This window comes from Chiloscyllium punctatum, chromosome 39 (assembly GCF_047496795.1).
Source record: "Chiloscyllium punctatum isolate Juve2018m chromosome 39, sChiPun1.3, whole genome shotgun sequence".
Taxonomy (NCBI): Eukaryota; Metazoa; Chordata; class Chondrichthyes; order Orectolobiformes; family Hemiscylliidae; genus Chiloscyllium; species Chiloscyllium punctatum.
The window spans coordinates 52544731-52570631 of record NC_092777.1 but is presented as its reverse complement, the minus strand read 5'-3'; the positions used below and the strand labels follow the sequence as shown (position 1 = coordinate 52570631).

The 25901-nt window shown below is 41.1% G+C and overlaps 1 protein-coding gene across 5 annotated transcripts in view; it reads left to right on the top strand.

Moving 5' to 3' along the window:
* The first annotated feature begins 23 nt into the window (after positions 1–23).
* Positions 24–25901, top strand: part of cog1 (component of oligomeric golgi complex 1) — a 43286-nt gene continuing 17408 nt past the window's right edge. For 2 of the 5 annotated variants that reach the window (XM_072558702.1, XM_072558701.1), the window contains exons 1-7: positions 27–488; positions 2472–2716; positions 8136–8317; positions 8546–8716; positions 16308–16464; positions 18551–18761; positions 20385–21185. In XM_072558702.1, coding sequence (XP_072414803.1) covers positions 171–488; positions 2472–2716; positions 8136–8317; positions 8546–8716; positions 16308–16464; positions 18551–18761; positions 20385–21185 — 2085 coding nt within the window. In that variant the 5' untranslated portion in view covers positions 27–170. Of the gene's footprint in view, positions 489–2471; positions 2717–8135; positions 8318–8545; positions 8717–16307; positions 16465–18550; positions 18762–20384; positions 21186–25901 lie in introns of all 5 variants that reach the window. The other 3 variants (XM_072558704.1, XM_072558705.1, XM_072558703.1) reach the window with 3 other exon arrangements.

The window sequence follows — 25901 nt, the reverse complement described above, 5'->3', positions numbered from 1 at the left end:
CCACGTCTGTTTACGGGTAGCGCTGCTCTGGAGGTGGAGAGCTGCGGCTCGAGGCTTTCCAAGCGGAAGGCTCGACAGCTTCAGGCCTAGGTTTGGGCCTGGCGACGGCTCTTGGCGTAGGAGGGAGTGTGCCACCTTGACTGTCCCCTGGGAGGGGTGAGGGAGGTACCATGGCGGTGTCCGCCAGGAACCTGCGGGTGAGCGACATCCAGGACCCCGGCTCCCTGTTCGAGCGCTACGGCACCGAGGAGATCCGGCAGGTGGAGCGGAGGGTCCGCGCTGAGATCGAGCACAAGAAGGAGGAGCTGCGCCAGATGGTGGGCGAGAGGTACCGCGACCTGATCGAGGCGGCCGACACCATCACCGACATGAGGCTGTGCTCCGAGAAGGTGGTCAGCTCGGTGCGGGACATGTACGAGTACTGCACCCGCATCAAACCATCCGGGCCCGGCAGGGCACCTCCTCCTCTCCCAGCCAAGCGCAGTCAGGTGTGTGTGTGCCTCGCCTCTGCACAGTACCCAGAGGAACCACCTCCACAACAGGGGGAAAAGCTATCCCTGCAGCAGTGCCAACACCTTCCAGCAGCTGGTTCCCCCTCGTTGGAGTTTTGGCCCTCGGGCTCTTTTCCCCTCTTGCCTCACCCCTTGGCTGCAGAAATTAAGAGCTAAAGGCAAAACGCTGCGGAGGCGTGAAATCTGAAGTGAAGACAAACTGCTTTGCTGGTCCAGCTGCATCACTGAGAGGAGATAGGCAGAGTTCGTTTCAGGCTTTCGAAGTCAATACTTTGGGGACACAGTTTCAGGAGTAGGGCTCGATCGCTTTGGACTGCCAACAGGTCATATCTTCAGTCGAAGGGGTTGTGAATTTTTGGAAATCTCTACCCCAGAGCGCTGATAGTATAATTTTAGATGCTTGGGGAGTTGAGGGATAGGAGATAGAGTGGGAGAATGATCATGAGATCAAAAATAAAATAATTTTGTTGTAGGTTTGTCAGTCTTACTCTTATAGAGTCATAGAGATGTACAGCATGGAAACTGACCCTTCCCTCCAAGCTGTCCATGCCGACCACACATCCCACCCCAAACTAGTCCCACCTGCCCACACCTGGCCCAAATCCCTCCAACTGTGATATTTTGGAAAGTCAGTAAGACATATCAATGAGAGTGGAGTTCAGGAATATTTAGATTATTTATATAAAGAATGCTGACATAAATGCTTGAGAGTTAGTGTGAATTAGAATGTAGATAGCAGTCTTTAGCTGAATTTGAATTTGTGTTGAATCATCCTGAAAGGTTTCACGAAGTTGATTTGAGTGATCCCACAAATATTGATGTGGATTTGAGCAGCTGCTATTGGCAGAGAAAAATGATGTTTGAAATGGAAAATGTTGACAGTACACAAGTTTGTATTTATATGACACCTCTTTAACGTAGAAAATTTCAAGCAATGTAATTTTTAAATAAATGGATTCTGTACTAAAAGTGTTAAGAAAACGCTTTGCTAAAGAAATAGAAAGATTTATGAGGGGATTTCCATTGTATTGCTTAGGTAGGGACTGAAGTTGTAGGCACCAGTAGAAGGTTGGACAGAAGATCAACGTGTGTGTGGACCTGTCGTCGAAGGAAGAGGTGTTGCCTGAAGAGCTAGAAAGTATTAGAGATTGGAAGTAGTGAGGCCATGGAAGCATTTAAACCTGGAAAGGCTATGCAGTAGCTGGGTTGAAGTTAATTTATGGGTTGAATGGAAAACTAACGAAGAAAGTTTTGAAACATTTGAGTCTCGAAACAGTGGAGGTAGGGATGATGGTTTTAAAACCAGGTGGCATGAGCTTGCAGCAGAAGTGCAGAAACATATTATGTACTTTTTATGGGATCGATTATAATGGGGTCAGATGCTCGACTTCAACAATGGGGGTGTTGACAGAACCAAATTGCAAAAGAGAGAGACCTGGGAGTAAACATCTAGTTAGGGAGCCATCTTGCATTGTATTCTGTATGATTTTGAAGTTTGCTTACGAATTAGGTCATCAATATTGCTTACTTTTGAGTTCTTTAGTAAATCTTGTGGAAAGGATGTCTTTCAGACCAAAGAGGCATGTGTCATGTCTGGAGGTACAAAGACCAGCATCCATTTGATTGTATTTAATTGGAGAAAACTCTGGCAAATTAAAACTGATTTCATCATCATAATTAGTTCTGTTGTGGACAGCATATCTCTAGGACTGGGAAAGGATGGAGAGCAGCAATAGCACCCTGAGACATGAGGGGTATCAAACTTTGATGAAATGTGATTGCAGGGGATGTTCTGATGGTGGATGAAATCTGGTTAAAAGCAAGAATAAGAAAAAGATCAGTCAACATTTATAATGATAAAGGTCTTATGATCCTGTCTGACTTGATCTTTAAACAATGTTACTAAGGTGTGAGCACTGGTGATGTAAAATACAGAGTGATTTTATATTTCTACTTCAGGCACAGCAACAATCTCAGGAGAAATTCTACAGTATGGCAGCACAGATCAAGCTCCTTCTAAATATGCCTGAAAAAATTTGGAGTGCATTAGAATCATCACAATATCTCCATGCTGCTCAAATGTATCTGCTGTGTTGCCACATTCATAGTATCCTTCAGTTGGACTCCTCTGGTTCCTACTACAGTCCTGTCCTGGCCCGCTTTCCCATCCTTGTTCGACAAGTAGCAGCAGCAGGTCATTTCAGGTTAGTCACAAGTAAAAACTTTTCTGTATCAATTTGTTTAATATCAATTTTGGTGACTTGAGTAAGAGTGCTTGTGGCTGAGCTTTACACATGGTTTCCAATTTTGGCTCGACACGAGTGAAATTGTTTCCCTTTATAGATTATCATGATTTTAAAATCAGGTTTGATAAATGACAAAAGCTGATTCCTGAAGAAGGGCTCATGCCCGAAACGTCGATTCTCCTGTTCCTTGGATGCTGCCTGACCTGCTGCGCCTTTCCAGCAACACATTTTCAGCTCTGATCTCCAGCATCTGCAGACCTCACTTTCTCCTCAAAGGTCATTATGGCATAACATAACAGAAGATAAGGAAATATTTAGAGGTATGACAGCAAGCTTTCCAATTCCAACATTTCCCACAGGTGAACACTTAGTTCCAATGATCTTATTGAGAAATAGTGAGAAACTCTGGGCTTGAACTTCATTGATCAAGAGGCAGAGTTTCAGTCCTGGCATAAACAAAGCTTTCATAAAACAGGAGATGTGATTATTTGCTAGCATTTAATTTGTAGAGAAATGGAAATGTAGTTTTGTGTCTGGAACGTATTTGTGAATACAAATTGAAGAACTACAAGCAACTCTGATGTAATTGAGCTCTTGTTATGATCTCAGAGTGTTTGATTTTCAATTGTTAAACATCTCTTGAGTAATGACACTTTTTTGGGGGGGTGTGCTGAACTACTTTTTGGTAATGAAGCTGGGCAAGTGGTAGATATGTCAGTGGGGGTGCATTACAGTTATTTTCACAGAAATTAATAAGATTTAAGCTAATTAGAGATAATGGTAAAGCTGGACCAGAAGTGTTCTGAACTGGGGAAGGCCAGCTAAGACAGCACCCGGTCAGAGTGGATTGGGAGCAGCTATTTGAAGGAAATTCCACATCAGGTTAGTGGAAGTCATTCAGTAAAGTAATAGTAAGACTGCAGGATCAATGTGTTCCCATAAAGGTGAAGGGTGGGATCAATAACTTCAGAGGACCTTGGATGTCAGGGGATGTACAGGATTAGATAAGGAAGAAAAGGTTTATAACAGCAAATTACTGCGAATGCTGGAATCTGAAACGAAAGGAGAAAATGCTGGAAAATCTCAGCAGGTCTGGCAGCATCTGTAAGGAGAGAAAAGAGCTGACGTTTCGAGTCTAACTGACCCTTTGCCATAAACTTTTCCTTTGACAGATATTGCAGGCTCAGAACAATGGATGCCCTTGAGGCATATAGAATGTGCAGGGCGGTTTCTTAAAAACTAAATTAGTAGGGAGAAGGCCCATGAATGAAATACTGTTGAGTAACATTAATGAAAACCCAGAGGTGTTTTATAAGTATGTTAGGGGCAAGAGAATAACAAGATAAAGTGTGGGGCCCATCAGGGATCAAATTGGCAACCTGCTGGGTGAGCCAGGGGCATAGTTGACTTTTTAAATGAGTACTGTATACATTGTTGAGAAGGATGATTTAGGTACAGGAATTGAGGACTTGAACAAGCTAGTTTGGCGGGGGGGAGGGGGGGGGGCTACCAAGGGTTTGGTGGAGATGTATGCTTGGCTGCTGTGAGAGGTAAGGAAGGAGATTTCAGGGGCTTGGCCATTAATTTTCGAATCCTCCCGGGTCACAGGAGTAGTACCATTATTCAAGAAGAAATAAACCAGTAAACAATAAGGCCAGACCACTGGGTCTAACATCAGTGATAGGGGAGCTATTGGGGGGGAAAATAGTTCTGAGAGACCGAATTAATCTCCAGTTGGAAATCATGGTTTTGTCGTTTTGGGTGATTTTAATTTTTCAAGAAAGTGATTGGGTGTGTAGTTGACAGTACTGTCGTTGACATGGTTCCATAGAATCTCTATTCTGTAGAAAGAGGCTTTTTGGCTCTTGGATTCCACACTGACCACTCCGACCCAGTCCCTCCCACTCTCTCCCTGTAACTCTACATTTACAGTGGCTAATCCACCTAACCTTCACATCCTGTATAGTAGAGGGAAATTTAGCATGGCCAGTCGACCTAACCTGCACACCTTTTAGACTCTGGGGGGAAATCAGAGAACCCAGAAGAAATCTACGCGTAGAGGGTGAGAATATGCAAATTTCACAGTCATCCGAGCTGAAATCGAACCTGGGTGTCTGGCACTGTGAGGCTGCAGTGGCAATCATTAAGCCATTAATGTAGATGTTAGTAAGGTTTCATAAGCAGGCTGGTTTGGGAACTAAGAGTCCATGGTGATTTTGGTAATTGAATTTAAAATTGATTTAGTGAAAGGAAGCAGAAGGTGGTAGTTGAAGGGTGTTTTTCTGTCTGTGCCCAGTGCAGGGTCTCTTGCATTTATGGTGTGTAAAAATTAATGTTGTGGTGAAAGGCGAGGAGGAAAGCCTTCGATTACTGGATGATATAGATGGGCTAGTCAGATGAAAGTGGCAAATGAGATTTAATTGTGGAAGGTGTGAGATGATGCATTTTTGACAATGTACGTTTTATGATAAGACCCTTTGAAGTACAAAGGATGAGAGGGATCTTGGTGTGCATGCCCATCGATCCTTGGAACACAAGAGGACAGGTAGTTAAGAAAACATTGGTATCCTAACTTTTATTAGTAAAGGTATTGAATACAAGAGCAAAGACGTTTGGTTGGAGCTACATATAAACAGTTTGGCCACAACTGGAATAAAGTTCTGGTTGCTACACTAAAGGAAGGATATGATTGCACGTGAGAGCATGCAAAGGAGATCCTTGGCCTTAAAAGTGATTCACCTATGAGAAAAGTATAGACGGGTTGTTTTCCTTCGATCAGAGAAGGCTGAGGAGGGTACCTGGTTGAGGTATACAAAGTTCTGAGGGGTGCAAATGGGGTGAAATATTTCCCTTTCGAGGGGTAAATAACAGGGGCCATATTTTAAAGGTAAGGAGCAGGAGGTTTAGAGGGGATTTGTTTTTAATCAAGAAGTTATTGGGTATGTGGAACTTTCTGCCTAACAGAGTGGTAGTGGTATGTACCATTAAGAAGTTTAAATCTATTTAAATAAATACTTGAAATGGCATCACACAGTAGGCTTTGGGCCAATTGTTAAGACATGAAATTAGAATAGATAGATGCCTAATGTCTGGTGTGGACATGATGAGCCAAAGGGTTTTCTTCCTACTGTAAAAACTCTGTGACTCAGTGTCTCAAATATTGAGCTTTTTCTTTGGGTAACTTAAGTCACAGCATCATTTTTCAGCTGGAGTGATTTTAGATGATTTTATTTAAGACTCCTTATCAAACATTATCAAGCATTTATTATTTGCAACTGAAAAGAGCAGGTACTTTTGTGGACAGGTGTGCAATGTTATCATCGTTCTCAACTATTATTTAACATTAATTTTTCCACTGCTTCTAATTTCTAAATATACTTGTAATATTTCTCTTCCAACTGTTCCGGAACGTAGTATTGTATTATTTTCAATCACCTTTGGATACTAAAGGCCCTATACCCATTTTGTTCCTCTTGGTGTTATTACCAACTACTCCGTCATGTGACACTTTTCCAGCTGACTGTCATAATTTTACATTAACAAGTCAGCAAAGGTTTTCCATCTCCTTGGTCATCCACATTTACTGAAGCATTGTGCTTATTTGCTAATTCTACAAGAAACCAAGACTGTAAGACAGAGCCCAGCTGTAACCTGTTTGAGAAGATGTAGTGCTTTTCTCCATGCGATAGGATCTAGCTATTCTGAGCTCAAATTTGACTTTATATTGGTTCTACTGAGTGATCGATGGGGTACCAGCCAGAGGTAGCAGTTTGGGACTGTTCCTTTTTGTATTACAGCCAAACGTCATGCTTGGTAAACTTGTAAAGATATCAACAGATGACTGCATGGATGTCAGTCAGATATGCCAGATACTTTGAGTGCTTTCAGGAGGTTGGGAAACCTAGCCAACCTTGGATCTAAGATTTTACTTCTGATTAGAAAATGAACTAGCATAATGTTTTACAGCAGAGTGTACAACTTTTTGGTTTATTCCTCTGTGGTTCTCAGTTCCTCAGTAAAGAATTGTTTATCTTGGTGGAAATGATCTGATTTATTGCTGGATTTTATAGTTGGGTGGAAGAAAAAACCTTTCAGCTATACACTGAATAATTGTCCACAAAGTTTTTTTTTCTTTCAATTCTTTGGGTCCAGCTAGCCTCAAAACACTTGATTGAAAGTGCCAGACATTTTTCTAAAGAACTAGCCTATGCTTGAGGTTTGCTCCAAGTTTCCATAGCAGTAGCTGATAATCGGTGTGGCTGCACTCATTTCCTAGCCTTCTGACATTTTTGTTTAAGATTTCACAGGCTTTTTTTCTTTCATGGAATGTGCGTGCTACTGGCAAAACTGCCATTTGATGATTGCCTTTAAACAGTGTGACTTGCTCAATGATTCAGAGGGCACTAGAGAATCAAACATGTGATTGTGGCTCTGAAGTCACCTGTAGGCCAGATCAGGTGAGGATAGCAGATTTTCCTTCCCGAAAGAACATAAATGAATTACATTAGTTTAAAGACAATAGTTTCTGATTACCATTATTCTAGTTTTTGTGATATGAGAATTATTAATTGAAATCAAATTTCATCATTTGCCATGTTGATTCCATGTCCCCATATTATTAAGATGGGGCTATGGGTTACTAGTCCATTGGAAATATCATTACACCATCGCCACCACCTGAATAGAAATATAATAAGCCATGAATATAGTTATACTGTAAATACTCAGTCTATATGCAACAATTATACTGGGGCTAACAGCTACAACTATTTGTTTTGATGCCAAATCATGCAATAAATTACTCAGAATTTAAGTTATTTATGTACAATTTATCAGGTTTTTTGGATAAACAGAAGCATGCATGTTCTCATTCTTAGATACTTTCTTAGAGGTTACAGTACATCTGGAGCAGACGGGGCTTGAATCTGGGGCCTCTTGGCCCAGACTTTGGGACACTTCCCTACTGTATCACAAGAGCCTACATTCTCATTGTTAGATATTTTCTAATCATTCTGTTCAGACATGTTATTATACACCTCTGGAGCTGGTGGGGTTTGAACCCAGGTCTCCTGGCTCAGGTAGGGACACCACCTCTGGTTAGAGTATTTGGGCTCTTGTGGCAACCTGTTCAGATGTGCTATGACACACCTCTGGAGCAGGTAGGATTTGAATCCAGGCTTACCACAGGTATTTACCTTTCACTGCTCTTAATTATTCAGCTCTTTATCTTTATCGGGAGAATTAGCTCTTGATTTTTTTTTTTCAACAAGTTATGAAGGTTGAAATATCTGCTTGAGGCCTGGCATTAATTATCTGTGAAGTTAACAAAAAAGTTGTGAAGTTTCTAAATATGTTTGATTCTTTTCCCCCCTGTCAGAGCATCTATTTTACAAGAGAGTAAAACACTCCTGAAGGGCCGAGCGATATCAGATCAAGCTATTGCAGAAGCTCTGTGTGCCATAATGCTGCTGGAAGATAGTTCACCGCGTCAAGCTCTCGCTGATTTTCTTTTAGCTAGGAAATCAGCAATTCAGCAGTTACTTAACCAACCACACCATGGTGAGCACCAAGCTGAGATCTAATTCTGGAGAAAAAGGAGGAAGTGCTTGAATCTAGTCTTTATAAAAGTTAAAATGGAAACCTGTAATGAAAATTAATTATCCAGTAACCAGCTATTTGATTCTATTGCATTGAGGAGTCTGTTGTATCTCACTGGTACTCTTAAGGATTCAAAAGCTAATTCATGTTTTGAAATGTGCCCAAGTGAATTTTTTCCAATGTCTTTAGGTGCTGGTATTAAGGCACAGGTATGCTCACTGGTTGAACTGTTAGCCACCACGTTGTATCAGGCTCAAGCAGTGTTTTATACGTCAACTGAAGGAAAGGTGCCAGACACCAAACTGACTTGTGGCCTTCTCTTCACAACTTTGGCATCCATCACAAGTGAGTCTCCAGCAGGTATGTATGGGTTTATTGATGTTGGCTGCTATTAAAAGCTTGTAAAATGTTCACAAAAATTATTCCAGAACTTTTATTTTTGTTGTCTTAATGAAAAGACAACTGTTTGTCAATTGAAATTATAAGTTAATGACACATGAAATAAATTCTGGTTTGAGAGTGGTGAGCAGCATTTGCTGTTCGGCTTTATACTACACGACAACTCTTTACGTGTTTAAATAATATTGAAGAGTGCTTCTTTTAATGGAAATTTCCCTCAATGTGTTTAGCTGTCTGGCCAAATAATGTGTATGAATGTTTTCCCAGTGAAGTAGACGTATATGTAACATTGAGTCGAATGAATTATACTAGCTGGATCATGTTCTAAGCTGAATTAGTTGATCTTGGCAGAGTAGGAGATGTGAGGATGAAAGTGAGTTGTGTTATTTGCCCTTGGAAAGAGAAATATGAATTTGATTTTAGCTCCTCATTACAATCTAACACTCTTTTTGAAAAAGTGTGCCTGTGGATCATTGCTTAAGACAGGTGTCACAACTCAATGGAGTAGTGTGTTGGAAATCAAGGCTCACCAATTCTGGAATGTCCCAAATGTGAAAATTTGATTAAACCACAGAGTTGCCTCATTTGGCATATCTCTCATTCTCTGCTTTTAACTAATGGCAGAAAAGCAACATGCTAACACATAACTTAAGAAGTTAAACTCTCCCACTTTTTAAAAATAACACTGACATGCAGACTCTCAGAGACAAGACAAATATTAAGGGTGGGAAACAATCAAGGAGAACAAGTTTGCTAGCTCCAATTTGGACCACGTGAATTGTTTTTTGCTTCTTTCTGTTCTCAGTTATTTCTTAATGAGATGAGATTGTTTGCACACTGATGCTGTCTTGCACTGTTTGAGAATTTGCCTCTTTCAGAAAGCTTGTCCCCTTTTCTTTCTTTCAATTGACAATTTGTAGAGAGAACACTTACAGGGGAATGGTGCGTGAGAACAGCTACTGAGAGATTATCTGTCACTTCTCCACACAGGAAAGGGAGAGAAAGATTGTGGTATTTTCTCTTTGCAGGCTAGATGATTCTGCTCTAATGTCCATGTACAGGTTGTAGCCACTATCCAGGAATGAATCATGTTGCTCAGTGTGCAATGATAAGTCAATTAAAACATCAAAGGACTGTCTCTGGGGAAAAACTACCCGATATGAAAGAACGCACACAACTGATGCATCTAGTGTTCTTCTCATCTCTCCTCCTCCTCCTTCTCTTCCACCACCACCACCACTGCCCAACACCCGAAACTGCTTGAATCAGGCAACATTGTTGGTGTAACTCTCAATGAGTTCCAGTGAACTCATTTTAAAGACTGCACCAACTTCCAAGTTTCTTTTGATTTAATACAATACCTTTTACTTTATTTTTTAGTCTGCATGCCAATAAAATAAAATCATCTTTACATGGGTTGCACTCTGGTATTGTGCCTCTTGTAATCCACTTGTCTTGTTTCTGAGTCAATTTACATGAAAAAGTGATTGCATGAGATACTAGAATTCAAGGGTTAGAAGCAAAGGGAGGAAACTTCAGATTTTGTGCTCATGAGTACATCAGAATTTAGAAGTGTCTGCAGTATAATTTGAAATTGTGATCTTGCTACATTTAAAAAAACACTGAGATCCAAGATGGCAGCAGTCTGAGTGGTCTGCTGTGCTGAGCTCTGTACCATACCCCCGGGCAAGGTGTACGCTTATACACACACGCGCACACACCCCCCTTAGCAACTACCCCAAGGGGGGAAAATGTCTTAATTTAAACTTGCTGACTATTTGGAGTTGCTGAAATCGTGTGGGATAAGGCCAGGATGAAGTCGAATAAAGGAAAGGGGCCTAAAGGAGTACAGGGGTGTCTGTAGCCAGTGCTGAAACTCCCAGAGCAGCCCCGTTAGATCCAACAGGATAGCAATTACTCTAGGCGTTTGCCAAACTCTAGAGTGGATTCAAGCAGCAGTTGAGCCACTATCTGCCATGTTAAAAAAACATGAACAGGAAATCCAGCTGCTGGATTGAAGAATGGAGGCACTGGAGGAGAGGACTGCGGCATTTGAGACCGTAGCAGAGGTCTTGCGAGGAAGAATCAGAACGTTAAAGACTAGATTTGGGTCCTTCAGGATCAAGTTGATGACCTGGAAAATAAACATAAAAGGAAAAACTTACAGATCGTGGGTTTCCCGGAAGGCAAGGACCTCATCAGCTTTTTGCAGGGGTGGCTCCCGAAGTTCCTGGAGTTAGAGTTGGAGTCAGGCCTGGTTAAGCGTGGAGCGGGCCCATCGGATCGCAATGCACAAGTCCGGGCCGGACCCACGCCCCTGCATGGTCTAGTGTCGTTCCTGTATTATAAAGAAAAGCAATTAATAATTGAAACAGCAAGAACACTGGGAAGGAATTCACAAGCTTTCATGTACAAAGGCTCAAAGATAATGCTTTTTTCAGGACTTTTCAGCAGTTCTAATTAAGAAGAGAAGGACATTTGATGTCAAGAAAAATTTAAGGGACCTGACATTCAACGCTGTTTGACTTACCCGGCCGTGTTGCGTTTCGCCCATCGGGAGACAATATATAACTTTGACTCTGCAGAAAAGGCTTTGTGAAGTCTTTGAATTGAAGGACTTGATTCGGGGTGGGAGAGGAGGGGACATTGTTGCAGACAATGGTATTGGTTTTTTTTATTGTCTCCTTTTTTGTTCAACTTCTCTCTTCCCTTTTTTGTGGTTATTGGTTTTCTATGTACAGTTTTGTTGTAAAAAATGTAAAATTTGAATTATTTTAGAAATTGGTTGGTTGGGTATTATCTAGGGCTCTTTTTTTATTACTGCTGTCTTTTTGATTTTGTATTGGGGGTGGATCTATCAACAAACACATCGACCTGGACCCAATATACCGACCACTACAGCGGACAGCTCGAACTGACAACCGGAAGCGGCAGAGACAGGCCACTATAAATGCCGGAGAAAACAGCACAGAAGCGCTTCACAGGAGGCACCCAAGCACTGAGGATGTCACCTAGACAAGCGATGAAACGTTTGCAAGACAAATTCCCAGCTCGGCGAACAGAACCACAACAGGTGTTCTTCATTTGTGAATTGCCTGGGGCTAGGGCACGGCCTCAGCTAGAGGGAGTTAAGATGATAGTGAGGGGAATGATCTCGAGCGAACTTGGGGTTATTTGGGTGTTTGGTTCAGTTAATTGTAGTGCTTTTTTTTAGTTGTAGTTGATCTCAAAGTTAATATCTTCGTAGCTTGCCACACCTCAGATAAGCTCCTTCCTCCTGGAAACAACAGCCTGCCCTGGATCACCACGGCTAGTGATTTGTTCAGGTGGTGCACCTGGAATATAAAGGGGAGCCATTCTCCTATTAAACCAAAGAATATCTTATCAAACCTTAGGAAGGAAAGATGCAGCAGGGCAATGTCCCTCTAACTGATAAGGAACTGCAGCACCAGCGTTATGACGGTATTTTTCTCATCCTTCAGCTCTAAGAGTAGAGGAGTAGAGTACTGATAAGAAGGAACCTCCCTTTCCAGGTAACGGAGCAGATTAAGGATGAACATGGACAGTTTATCATTCTTAAAGCCCTAATACAAGGAGAAGAGTATGGAATTTTGAATTTATATTTTTTCTCGGCACACCCTCTTAAATTTCTAATTGCAGTGGCTAAATTAATGAATTTTGGGGTACGCTGTACGATTATAGGAGAAGATTTTAATCGCCTAATAGATCCAGAGATTGACAGGGTACCTGCGCCTGGCAGGTACACCCACGCAGTCTAAACAGTTGGCGAACATGCGTGATGAGTCGGGACTAGTGGATGTGTGGAGGTACCTCCACCTTAATGGAAGAGACTTCGTGTTCTATTCTAACCCACACAAGTTCCGTACATGAATTGACATGTTTTTTATGCCAACTGACGGTTTGGACAGAACATTGGCATGCAAAATTGGGAATATACCTGTTTCGGATCATGCCAGTGTATTTAGATGTTAAAATTGAGGGTAGTGGAATGGGTGCACATCACTGGCACGTGGATCCATTTTTGTTAGGGGGGTAACAAATTTGTTGAGTATATTACAAGAGAGTTCAGGATCTTGTGGGATATCAACTCAGGTGCACCTAGTATTCCGGCAATATTTTGGGAGGCTACGAAGGCTTATTTATGAAGCCAGATTGTTTCATATTTGGCGATTAGAAAGAGGCAGAGGGAGGAGCAGCAACGGATGTTGGAGGCCCGGCTGAAGGTAGCTGAGAAAACATTATAATGGGCCGTCATTGGTTAAGCTGCAGGGTCACAGCTCTCTGAACTGCTTTCGACTCATTGCACACACAAGTGGCTGAAAAGAAAGGTCTCCTTTGCCAAACAAAGATTGTTTGAATTTGTAGATAAGCCTGGTAGATATTTGGCTTATTTGACTAGGAGGGAAAAAAGCTTCCCAATCTATTATATCTGTTAGGGAGAAGGCTGGTGCGATTACCTGTGAATTTAAGAAGATCAAAGTTAGGATTAGGGAATACTTTACAGAGTTATATCGGTTGGAGGGGGTTGAACACAGTACAATGGGAATGCAGTCCTTTTTTGAAAACCTGGACCTCCCCAATAGAAATACGGAACAGGCTTTTGAATGCGCCTCTAATGGTACAGGAAATGCAGGAAGCAATAAGGCATCTCTGGGGTGACAAAGCACCAGGGTCAGGTGGATTCCCAATTGAATTCGTACACATGTCAGTGGAGCCACTTCTTATTCTACTATTGTTATACACAGCATTGTCTGCTGCCTTCTCTTACGGAGGCTAATACCTCCGTCATTTTAAAGAAGGGGAATGACCCCGAACAATGTGCTTCATACAGACCAATTTCGCTGTTGAATGTAGATTTTAAAATTCTATCCAAGATGCTAGCTATGAGGTTGGACATCGTCCTGCCCCATATTATAAAAAGAGATCAGATGGGTTTTGTTGAGAGCCGCAGCTCCTTCAACAATATCAGGAGAATACTGAACACAGTTACAGGTATGACAGCCAAGATTGTTTCCGGGTTTGGTCTCCCTAGACACAGAAAAGGTGTTTGATTGGAAAGAATGGCCGTATCTATTTGAGATCCTCGAGAGCTTTGGTTTGGGGGCGGGGGATCCTTTACCAGATGAGTAGTAGTACTATATAATGATCCTAAGGCAGCAGTCATTACAAATGGTATTAAGCCAAAAATAACTTTTAATATTGGCAGAGATACTCGACTGGGGTGTCCTTTATCACCGCTGTTATTTATCTTGGCGATTGAATCGTTAGCCAAAGCTATCAGGAGGGAATCCTGAAATAGTAGTATCACAGGTAGGATTAGTAGCTATATGCCGATGGCCAAAAATAAAAGGACACCAATCAGGAGAAGTCTGTTCCTCGACTGATTCAAACAATTAATTCATATGGTGGTTTCTTGGGTTACAGGATCAATTTTACAAAATCGGAAGTCATGCCGGTAGGGGGATTAGTGGAGGTGCCTAATCTGAAGGATGGAATGCAATTCCCGTTTAGATGGTCGTCAAAAGGTTTTTTTGCATCTGGGAATTTTTATTATCCCCTTCTTCCACCAGCTGTATTCAGCTAACAGTGTAAAACTACTGGAGAGGATAAAACAGGATTTGCAGCGGTGGGAGCGGTTAATCAGGGCCGAATACCCTGATTAAAATGAATGTTCTTCCTTTGACTGCCACACCCCATGAAAATGCTCCTGTTGTTGTTACCGAGACACGTGTTACCGAGGCTCCATGGTTGGCTAGCATCCTTTATTTCGTGCCACAGGCGTCCTCTAATTAAATTCACTAAATTGCAGCTTTCGTAGGGTGAGGGAGGGGTGGATCTTCCGGATTTGAAGAAATACCAAATAAGTGCCCTGTTAACATATGTTGGTGACTGAGTACGGGGTATTTTGGAGTCGATTTGGCTTGATGATGAAGCCTGCAGTTGAGAGGTCTTTTACTTAACTTATTAGTCATGGACGAGATGAAATCCGTGACCCAGCAGTGTAAAAGTCCAATTATTTTGAATACGGTGAAAGCCTGGAGGATAATGAGGCAAGACGAGGGCAATTAGTCGAAGACTTAATGGGAGCCCAAGGGTTTAAACCTGGGGCAAAGGACTCCGGCTTTAAGGCATGGGACAATAATCCTCTGTCTGGGAGACTTATTCAAGGGGGAGGTCCTGATGTCATTTACTTAAGTCAGAAATATGGATTGTCTAATAGGGACCTTTTTCGATATTTTCAGATAGGGGATCATATTCAGAGGAAGACCACACTCCTGGTTCAGCGTTACAAATCAAACGTGAAGGAAAAAAAGAGTGCTCCAGTGTACGGGTGCTGTTTCACTCAGTACTTCATATCATTTACAGAAAGGTTACGCCCTGGGGGTCATGGAAGGACTGTGTAGGATATGGAGTGGAGAGTTAGGAGAGGATATTTCATTGGAGGTATGGGAAGACATCAGGGGGAATGTAAGGAAAATCTCAGTATGTAACAGAGCGCAGGCCATGCAATTGAAAGTCTTACACAGGGCTCACATGGCGCAAGAGAGGAGTGTCACTGTGGTGTCCCAAACTCGTATAGGCACTCTCTCACACTACTCCTGGTTACGTTGTAAGATCCAGAGATACTGGAGTGCTATAGTAAGGGAGCTAAAGGACATCCTGGGGATTGAAATTAACGTGGATCTGCTAATTCTTCTTATGGAGTTTCCAGATTTGCCCCCTCTGGGGGAACACGGGAAGAGATTGTGTAATGTTCTTACCCATTGTGCAAGGAAGAATATCCTAGTGAATTGGAAGGCAGAAAAAGGACCGGGTCTTACAGGGTGGCTTAGGCTGGTGATGGAGCATCTCCCCCAAGACTACCTAACAATACGGTGCACCACCAAACGGAACCGTTTTACAAGACATGGCAGCCCTTTGTAAATTATATTGAAGCTGTCTTATCAGCAATATTAATTAGTGCAGTGGTATAGCTGTGGGAATCAGTATGGGTGCCCATGGGTTCCGGAGGAAGAGACTGGGTGGTAAAAGAATACGGGTACTATAGATGGTGTGCCTGGCGACGGGAGTCTCAAAGTTGTGATGAGTGAGATAGAATAAAGTAGTGAGATATTATTTAATCTTAAGTTATTTGAACTTAGTTTAAGTTAGTATTTATTTAATATGTTTAGTTTAAGTCAAGTTGATATGGTTGTTCTGGTAGAATAGTAGGTAGTTCATTAACAATAGTACTGTGTTATGGCTTTGTTGTACTATCTTTTTTCTGTTTAATGGTGTTTTTGCTACATAAATGTTTTGTAAAAGATTTTAAAGTTTTCAATAAAAATATTTATTAAGAAAAGCACCACAGCAATAGCATTGGATTCTGTCATATCAAAAGTCACTGCTGTGTGAGAGCAGTCGTCTTAAATGCAGTTTTCTGAGATCAAAGTCATTGCTCTAAGCTTCACTGGGCATTTGGAAATATTGGTGAGAATCTTTGGTTGTATTCACAGGCAATAAGACATAACTTTGTCTTTCACTTTTATAGATAAAGGAATCACTGTGTTGAAAGAAGAGATGAAATCCGAGATGTGGTTCAAATACTTACCACCGTCTATAGTGGATTTTCAGCCATCCCTGCGGACTCTTGCTCATCCAATAAATCATGACTACTTGAGAGACACACTTCAGCAATGGATCAATATGTAAGCTAGTGAATATTATTTGCATGTTATCGAACACTAAAGAGCAGAAAACCAATAGGATTAGAAAAAACAATTAATATACAAATGTAACATTTAAAGTAAATTAATAGTAAATCTAGAGAGCACGTAGATTTTTTTTCAATCTGAAAGTAAGGCTATTAGGATGTTTTTACTTTTTCCTATTTACTTCATTCCCATTTCCCCTTTTACGTGCGAGTTTCTCCAAGTGGAGTTAAACTGTTTGATTCTGAATATGATCCAAGATTGAACTGCATTTATTTATGAAAGGAAATTGGTGTTTAGTTCATTTCACTGGATTGATATGACACATGTATGGAGTACATTCAAATTGAAAACTGAGACTTTCCTCCCCTCAACGTCCATTACACAATATAAAAGTCTTCAATCCAGAAGCATAACATTGTCAAATTTGCTGAAGAATCAATAATATTTGTCAATCGCAAAACAAAAAAAATAGCAAGATATTAAATTTGCAGCATTATGCTGAAACAAGGTGATTGGTTACCTATCTGTGTAACTTCAAGCAATTGTCTTTTCCTTCCAGCAATAATTTGGGTGGCACGGTGGCTCAGTGGTTAGTACTACTGCTTCACAGCACCAGGGACCCAGGTTCAATTCCAGCCTTGGGCAACTGTCTGTCTGGAGTTTGTAAGTTCTCCACATGTCTGTATGGGGTTGCTCCAGTTTCCTCCCACAATCAAAAGATGTGCAGATCAGGTGAATTGGCCATGCTGAATTACCCATAGTGTTAAGTGCATTAGTCAGAGGGGGGTGGGTTATTCTTCGGAGAGTCGGTGTGGACATGTTGGGCCGAAAGGCCTGTTTCTACACTGTAGGGAATCTAATCTAATTAACAATATTGTCCTTTTATCTAACTTGACCCGATGACACCTGACACATATTATGAAGTGTATTGCCATTGAATCAAACTCATGTAAACTAAAGCTGTTGTAAGAGAGAAATGTACACAGCATGATAGTTGGTTGGATAATTTTATTTACAGATACACTTTATTACAATCTGACACTGGTAATTAATTACCTGCTTAGCTGGTTCTTGGTATCTGCTTTAGCACACCTTGGATAAGAGCCTTACTTTGATTATTACAAATTTCTATGACATTGGTGTTATATGTAAATATAAACAAGTTGATAATGGAATGGTAAGGAGTTTAGAATTTTGCTGCACAGAGCCATCTTTGATCAAGCTTTTGCATTATGGTAGTCAATGCAGAAAAATGTTGCCATTCACTGGTGTTAAGTTCTTCTAAAGAAGATAAAGGACAATAAAACAGTACTTTCTTAAAAAAAACATGTTGGAATTAACTTGAAAAAAATCAAATTTGTTACATTTGCCCTTATTAAATTACAAATGAAATTGCCATAATGATGAGAAAGTAAGTAAAGTTGCCATAGCTCTAAACCAAAGGGCTACTTAGTGACAGATGAGTGGTGATGATTTAACCTGAGGGTTGCCACACCTCAGGAGAGCTTGAAAAAGTGAGACTTTCAGAGTAACCTCAGTGGGTGTGGCAATTAAACCAGCATGCTAGAGTTACTCTACGTTGCAAACCAGTAGTCCTTCAAACTGAGCCAACCAACCCCATGACAATGACTACCCACATACAAACACACTCAAATAACCAACATTACAGACAATGCACATGCATTATGTATTTTATAGTCCAAGAAATATGCCATGCATATCTTCAATTTCTTAGTTTTGTTACATTCATTTCAATGTTTTGTTGTTTTCTGTAAGGTTTTTTCCTACAAAAACAGCGTTTAAATAAACATTGACTGTGGTGAAATGGTGTACAAAATGTTTTGTGTGGGTAAGCAAATTTATAAATTACAAAGACTTAACAGCAAACCAGAGTGGAGGATATCAGTATTGCAGTTTCAAATGCCAGTTGTTAACGGAATTACATAAATTAAGATCATGCATACAGAAGGTAGATTTTAGAAACAAAATGTTTGTTCTATATGCTATGTTTAACAATATTTATGTGCAATTAACTTTCTAAGCCTGATCTAAACTTTCACTTTTTTATTAATGTATAAAGGTGTAAGGATGATATAAAGATGGGAATTGGGAACCTTCTGATCTATGTGAAAAGTCTGAAGGGTCTTGCTGGAATTCGCGATGCAGTGTGGGAACTTCTAACTAGTGAATCAATAAGTCAGAACTGGGAAACTGTGTGCTACCGGCTATTGGAGAAGCCTTTCTCCTTCTGGGATGACTTCCTTCAGCAGCTGTTCCTTGACAGGTTACAGGTAGGTAATATTCAAGATGTCTCCTATCAAATGCAAACTATCATTGTGCTTTTTAGGGGTTTAGGTTCTTTCTCAAATCGAGTCTGAGCAGAAATTATATTGACTGCCTGTATTCACTGAAATTCAGAAGAATGGGAGAGCATCTTATCAAAATTTATAAAATCTTGTCAGTGCTGGATAGTCTCTGTCTGAGCAGGTCTAGAACAAGGGATTGCTGTCTCATGTTACTGGATATGCCATTCAGTGTTACATAGAGAGGAGCCTGAGAAATTCTTTACCACAAGATTTTGAAGGCCAAGTCATTGAATTTTAAAAAAAAGATTTCTAGCCAGTAAAGGTATCGGAGTATGGGGAGAGTGGGAGTATGCCGTTGAGGTGGAGGGCCAGTCATGATCCTATTGAATGTCAATGCAGACTCAGTGGGCTGAATGTCTGGCTGCTACTATTTTGTAATAATACTGTATTTTAACTGTCCAGCTCACTCACGTGCTTTGTTGGCATGGGATAAATGTATGTTTTGATCTGTGGATTTAAGACTGTACAGATCAGCCATTCAGGTCTGCATCGATCCTCCCTGGTGCTGTGAGGCAACAGTGCCACTGTGCTGCCTTATTTAGCATAACAAAGAGATGTTAGGTATCTAAATCATCAAGGGACTACTCTTCAAATGTTCTGAAGTTAGTGAACAAACCTACTTAGTATTTAAAATGGGAGCAGCACTCGTTATCTTTATTTCTGCAATGTCACTTTCTTAGGCTGATCCAGATTGTTTGTAGCGTTGGTGTCATACTTGAGATTAGGCTGTGCTTCCAGTCTTGAATCTTCTTCGTGATGACGAACAAGTGCATCCACCACTCTAACATTGACCATTTCTGCTTCAATTCATCCACTGCTGAATGCAGCCAAGCCTCTTCCTTCCAATCCCCAACCTCCTATCGCAAAGTTTTCCCACCCACTCATTATACCTTCCCTTGTATAAAATTTACTTCATCTGTAACTCTGCTGATTGCATCTTTTGTACCAGGGCTTGCTCTTCCCTCACCTCTGTCTGCACTAATCTAAATTGGCTTCCAGTCCTTTCAAGGCTCAAATTTAAAATTCTTTTCTTTGTGCTAAACTTTCATGCATGGGCTGACACCACCCAATCACTTTTTTTTTTCCCCCCTCCTTTAATGTTGAAACTCTCCTCCAACCTCTGTCTTTCTCAGCTGCTCTTCTTCAGGAACTGCTGTTTTATGAACCCCCTGCCATTGTCTTGTCAGCAGTACCTGTGTCTGCCACATCTAAGTCCCATAACCTGGAAATCTGTTTAAATTCTTTGTCTCTTTAACTTTCTGTCTTCTGTGAAGATCACTTGTGAAACCTACATCTTTATCAAGCTTTAGGTAGCTGCTGCATTATCATCCTTCTTTGGTTTGGTATTCATGTAAGGCTTAAATGTGTAAGTTTGTTTAAAATTATTATAAAAATGCTGAGTGTCAAGTGAGATCAAAATCGAGGAATACTGTAACTTAGTTTGTTAAATTTTATTTTTAAATAAAGCGTATTAACAAACCAGTTGTGGGTGGTATTGACAATCTTGGTTCTACTAGACATATAATGAAACCTTTTCTTTTTTTATAGGCGTTGACAAAAGAAGGTCTGGAATCCATCTCAAACAGTTCCAAGCAGCTCTTAGTTTCAGCTCTGCAGGATCTTCACGTTAAGAACTCCAGTGCTCTTCCTAGTAAACCTATTGAGTTTGAGTATAATGTTGCTGCATTTCTTTGGTCAGAGAGCAGTAATGACCTTTTATCAGACACTGCCTGGGTCAGCATCACAAATCGTAGCCAGTTTGTAAAGAGTGGACTCTCCATGAAGGCCCAAGCTCTCACACTTTGCGTTCAAAGTTTCTGTTCTGCACTTGACTCCAAATTAAAAGTTAAATTGGATGATTTAATCATGTACCTTCCACCAGATTCTTCTACCGTTAAGGACAATTTGAATGACCACTCACCCTCACAGCCACACATTTCAGCATTTGATAGGTATGCTGATACAGCTAAGGTCGAAGAAATGCTACGGGCACATTGCCTTTCTTGCGTACAATATATCCTGGACTGTGTGAAAGCGGAGCTTAAAACTGCAGAAGAAAGATTACAAAATTGCATATACTCTCCGAATGATTGCAATCTCAATGCTGTTCTTTTCATGGCACGGTTATGTCAATCTATAGGGGAGCTCTGCCCTCACTTAAAGCAGTGTATTAGGGGCAGGTCAAGTAGTAATGATCTGCTTGTACGTGAACCCCGTCCTGTCAAGAAGCTGGGCAAGGGTAAGGTACAAGAAGTGAAACCAGCACAGGCCAAGTGGCAGGAAGTAAAGGATCAGCTTTTGCAACAGAGCACGAGTGCTTACAGGATTTGGAATGTTACCCTATCAAAGGTAAGTGACTACTTTAACCTTTTTTTTGATAGTGTTTTTGCTTTTATACCATAGGAATCCTTTTAATAAAATAGTTCTTTGAATTGAGATTTTCAAATTTTTGCTCAAAAAGGTAACTAAAGTTTAGAAAGACTGGCGCAGAAAGGCAGTGTGTGTACTCTGGTCAACAGTTGCTTTACTTGTGCAGTGCTCTGATTCTCCCCTCTCACTCCAGTTTAGTCCTGTGCTACTGATATTCAATCGCCTTGTCCTTTGTGTCTTTCTGGGCTAGCTCCACTTTTGAGTTGGTTGCAGGACTCAGTTAAAGTTGGGATAAAGAAGTGGTTGCAGCTCTGCACTCTAGGAGGTTTCTATCATTTGTTGCACCACTTCTCTGGGGCTGCATTGTTTAGTTAAGACAATAAGATGTAGGAGCAGAATTAGGCTATTCAGCCCATCAAATCTACTCCATCCTTCAATCGTGTTTGATAGCTTTCTCAACCTCGTTCTCCTGCCTTCTCCGTGTAACCCTTGATCTCCTGACTAATTAAGAACCTATTGATCTTTGTCTTAAATACACTCGATGACTTGGCCTCCACAATCCTCTGCAGCAGTGAGCACCATAGGTTAACTACTGTCTAGCTGAAGAAATTCTTCCTTGTCTCAGTTCTAAAGGATTGTCCCTTCACTGTGCAGTTGTGCCCTCCGGGTTCTAGTTTCTCATACTACTGGAAATATTTCTCCAAGTCCACTCTATTCAGGCCTCTCATTCTGAAAGTTCCAATCAGATCCCCTCCCTCATCCTTTTAAATGTCATTGAGTACAGATCCAACATCCTCAACTGCTCCTCATACGACAAGCTCTTCATCCCCAGGATCATTCTTATAAACCTTCCCTGGACACTGGCCAAGGCCAGCACATCCTTCTTAAGGTACGGGGCCCAAAACTGCTTGCAGTATTCCTAATGTGGTCTGACCAGAGCCATATGTAGCTTCAGCATTTCGTTTCTGCTGTTGTACTCTAGCCCTCTTGAAATGAATGCTAATATTGCATTTGCCTTCCGAACATCCAATTGAACTGTGTGTTTACCTTGAGAGAATCCTGAGTGAGGACCCCTAAGTCCCTTTGTGGTTCAGAAATCTGAAAACTTTTGCCATTTAGAAAATAGCATATACTTCCACTGTCAAAGTGCATAGTCTTACCTTTTGTCACATTGTATTCCATCTGTCACTAGTTTGTCCACTCTGTCCAAGTCCTTCTGCAGCCTCCCCACTTTCTCAACACTCCCTTTCCATCTACCTATCTTTGTGTCATCTGCAAGCTTAGCAACAATGCCCTCAAATCCTTCATCCAGATCATTAATGTCCAGCATGAATAGTTGTGCTTCCAACACAAACTCCTGTGGAACTCCACTCGTCACTGTGTGCCATCCTGAAAAAGATCCCTTTATCCCAACTCTGCCTTTTTCCAGTACTAGCCAATCCTCTATCTATTGGATTAGTGGTGCTGGAAGAGCACAGCAGTTCAGGCAGCATCCAACGAGCAGCGAAATCGACGTTTTCAGGCAAAAGCCATTCATCAGGAATAAAGCTCTTCCAGCACCATGAATCCAGTATTTGGTTTCCAGCATCTGCAGTTATTGTTTTTATCCTCTATCTATGCCAGTACTTTGCCACTCATACCATGGGCTCTTTTTTTAGCAACCTCTTGTTCAGCACCTTGGCAGAGGCCTTCTGCAAATCCAAATAGATCATGTCCACTGGCTCTCCTTTTTCTAACATGCTTGTTACCTTCGTAAAGAATTCTAACAGATTTGTCAGGTGTCTACTCCATAATACCGTCCTTCATGATGGACTGTCAAATCTTACCAATGATCGAGGTTAGGCAACCCAGTCTATAATACCCTGTCTTTTGCCTTCCTCCCTCCTTAAACAGGGCTGTTAAGTTAGCCATCTTTCAGTCCTCTCCAATTCTCCATGTCACTAGTGAATCCTGAAAATCCACCACGAGTACCCTCTACAATCCTCTGCTATCTCCTTCAGAAGTCTGGGAGTATTATGTCTGATATTATGTCTGATCTGAGTGATTTGTCCACATTCAACCCTCTCACCTTCCCCAGCCCATTCTCCTTAATGATGGCCACTACACTTGGCTCTGCCCCCAACTCTCTTGAAGTTCTGGTATGCTGCTGTGAAAACTGATGCAAAGTGCCTATTTGTGTCCTTTGCCATTTCTTTGTTCCCTCTTATTATTTCTGTAGCCTTGTTTACAGTTGTCCAGTGTCCACCCAGGCCTCTCTTACCTTTCAGATGTCTAAAAAATAAACCCTCATAACCTTTCTCTATATTACAAGCTAGCTTGTTATCATACTTTATTTTCTCCCTCATTATTGGTGTTTTTTTTTAGTTATCCTGTGCTGGTTTTTAATGGCTTCCTAATCTTCTGACTTGCCACTAATCTTCACTATGTTGTATGCTTTTTCTTTTGTTTTTATGCTGTCCCTGACTTTCCTTGTCAGCCATGAATACCTTATCCTCCCTTTAGTATATTTCATCTTCCTTGGGATGAACTTCTGCTGTGCATCCCCAGAACCTCCAGCCATTGCTGCTCCACCGTCTTCCTTGCTAGGCACCCCTTCCAATGAACTCCGGCCAGCTCCTTCCTCACGTCTTTGTTACCTTTTATTCAAATGTAATACCATTACATTTGATTCCAGTTTCTCCCTGTCAAACTGTAGGTTTAAATCAATCATATGACGGTCACTGACCCCATGGGGTTCTTTCACTGTAAGCTCCCTAATCAGGTCAGACTCGTTGCATATTGCCAAATCTTAAATGACTTGTTCCCTCGTGGGCTATACCACAAGGTACTCCAAAAATACATCTTGTAGGCATTCCACAAATTCCTTTCCTTGCGACCTGCTATCAACCTGATTTTCCCAGTCCACCTGCATATTGACATCCCTGTGATTATTTTAATCATGCCTTTGTTGCCTTTTACTATCTCTGGATTTTATTTTCTTCACCCATCCTCTTGCTGGGAGGCTTGTAAACAACTCCCATGAGGTTCTTCTCTCCCTTTGGGTTCCTGAACTCTACCCACAGATTCTGCACCTCCTGACTCTATAACACTTCTTTCTGTTGATTTAATTTCATTTCTTACCAACAAGGCAACCCCAGCACCTCTGCCCATCTACCTGTCCTTTTGATAGAATGTGTCCCTTTGATACTGTTTCCTCCTTCCTTCAGCCCAGGCTTCAGTTGGTGATTTTGAATCAAGTGGACCCAGAAAAGTAGATGCAATGGAAGCCTCAGATTGGAGATTGAGTCAAAAGTTCTACAGAGCCCAGGTTAGACCACACTTGGAATATTGTGTTCAGTTCTGATTGCCTCATTGTAGGAAAGTTGTGGAAGCTTTAGAGAGGGTGCAGAGGAGATTTACCAGGATGCTACCTGGACTGGAGGGCATGTATAATGAAGAAAGGTTGAGGGAGTTAGGGCTTTTTTCATTGGAGTGAAGAAGAATGAGAGGTGACTTGATAGAGGTGTAGAAGATGTTGAGAGGCATAGATAGAATGGATAGCCAGAGACTTTCTCCCATGGAAGAAATGTCTATCACAAGGGTGCATCATTTTAGGATGATTGGAGGCAGGTTTAGGGGAGATGTCAGAGGTAGGTGCTTTACACAGAGTGGTGGGTGTGTGGAATGCACTGCCAGCAGTGGGAGTAGAGTCAGATACATTTGGGACTTTAAGCAACGATTGGAGAGGCACATGTAAGATAGACATGTGAAGGGTGTGTAAGTTAGTCTGATCTTAGAATAGGATTAAAAGGCCAGCCCAACATTGAGGGCCAAAGGGCCTGTACTGTTCTGTGTTCTAAAAGTTGGCAATTAGATGTTAACTGGAGGAATGGATCGCATATCGTGCATTTTTAAAAAAATCTATAAACCATTCTGTTAAATTTATGGTTGTGCAAATCTCAGACAAAAATGGGCAATTTCTTTAGTCTGATTTTAAATAAACATATATATTGGTGGTTTTTGTTCAATTCCACGAGTACCTAATCTTTTGTACTTGTTACCTCCTTGGAGGAAGAGATACTGTTAATTCTTTCTGGAGTCTGTCTGGGCAATTACTCCTCACAGCAGAAAGTGTATTTTATTGCCCATGGTAACAGATCTGTGACTGTCTTGCTGTGATGGATCTATATTAGAAATATGGTGGCTTTGTTGCTGCTGACTTCATTTGGCTTTTATAACATTATAAATCAATTGTGAAGTTCGTGGCTTCACTATATAGATGAACCAGTGATTGCCTTTGGGAGGATTTTTATTTTAAAAAAGCCCTCAAACACTGATCCAGTCACTTCCCATTGCTGAGGAATCTCTGTAATTGAATGCTGCTCGAGAGGAAAAGCAAAAGGAGGAAGGTTTCCGCCTTACGGGCTGGCAGCTGCATGCATTCCTTTTGTTGTATCTTCCATCTTATTTATGAAAATCATGTTGCAATATAAAAGATAATTTTAACAGGAATATGAGAATTCAAAACTTCCAAACACCTTCATAATGTGATTTGTTCAAATAATATACCCATCAACATTTACACTGATAATAAAATTAAGCTTTACATGAAGGAATCCTATTCAAATGATAAAGTTTAATCCTATTTTCTTTTAGGTTACTGAAATTGACGTCTTGTATCATAATGAAAAAGGTAGTATAATTAGGTGCCTTTTG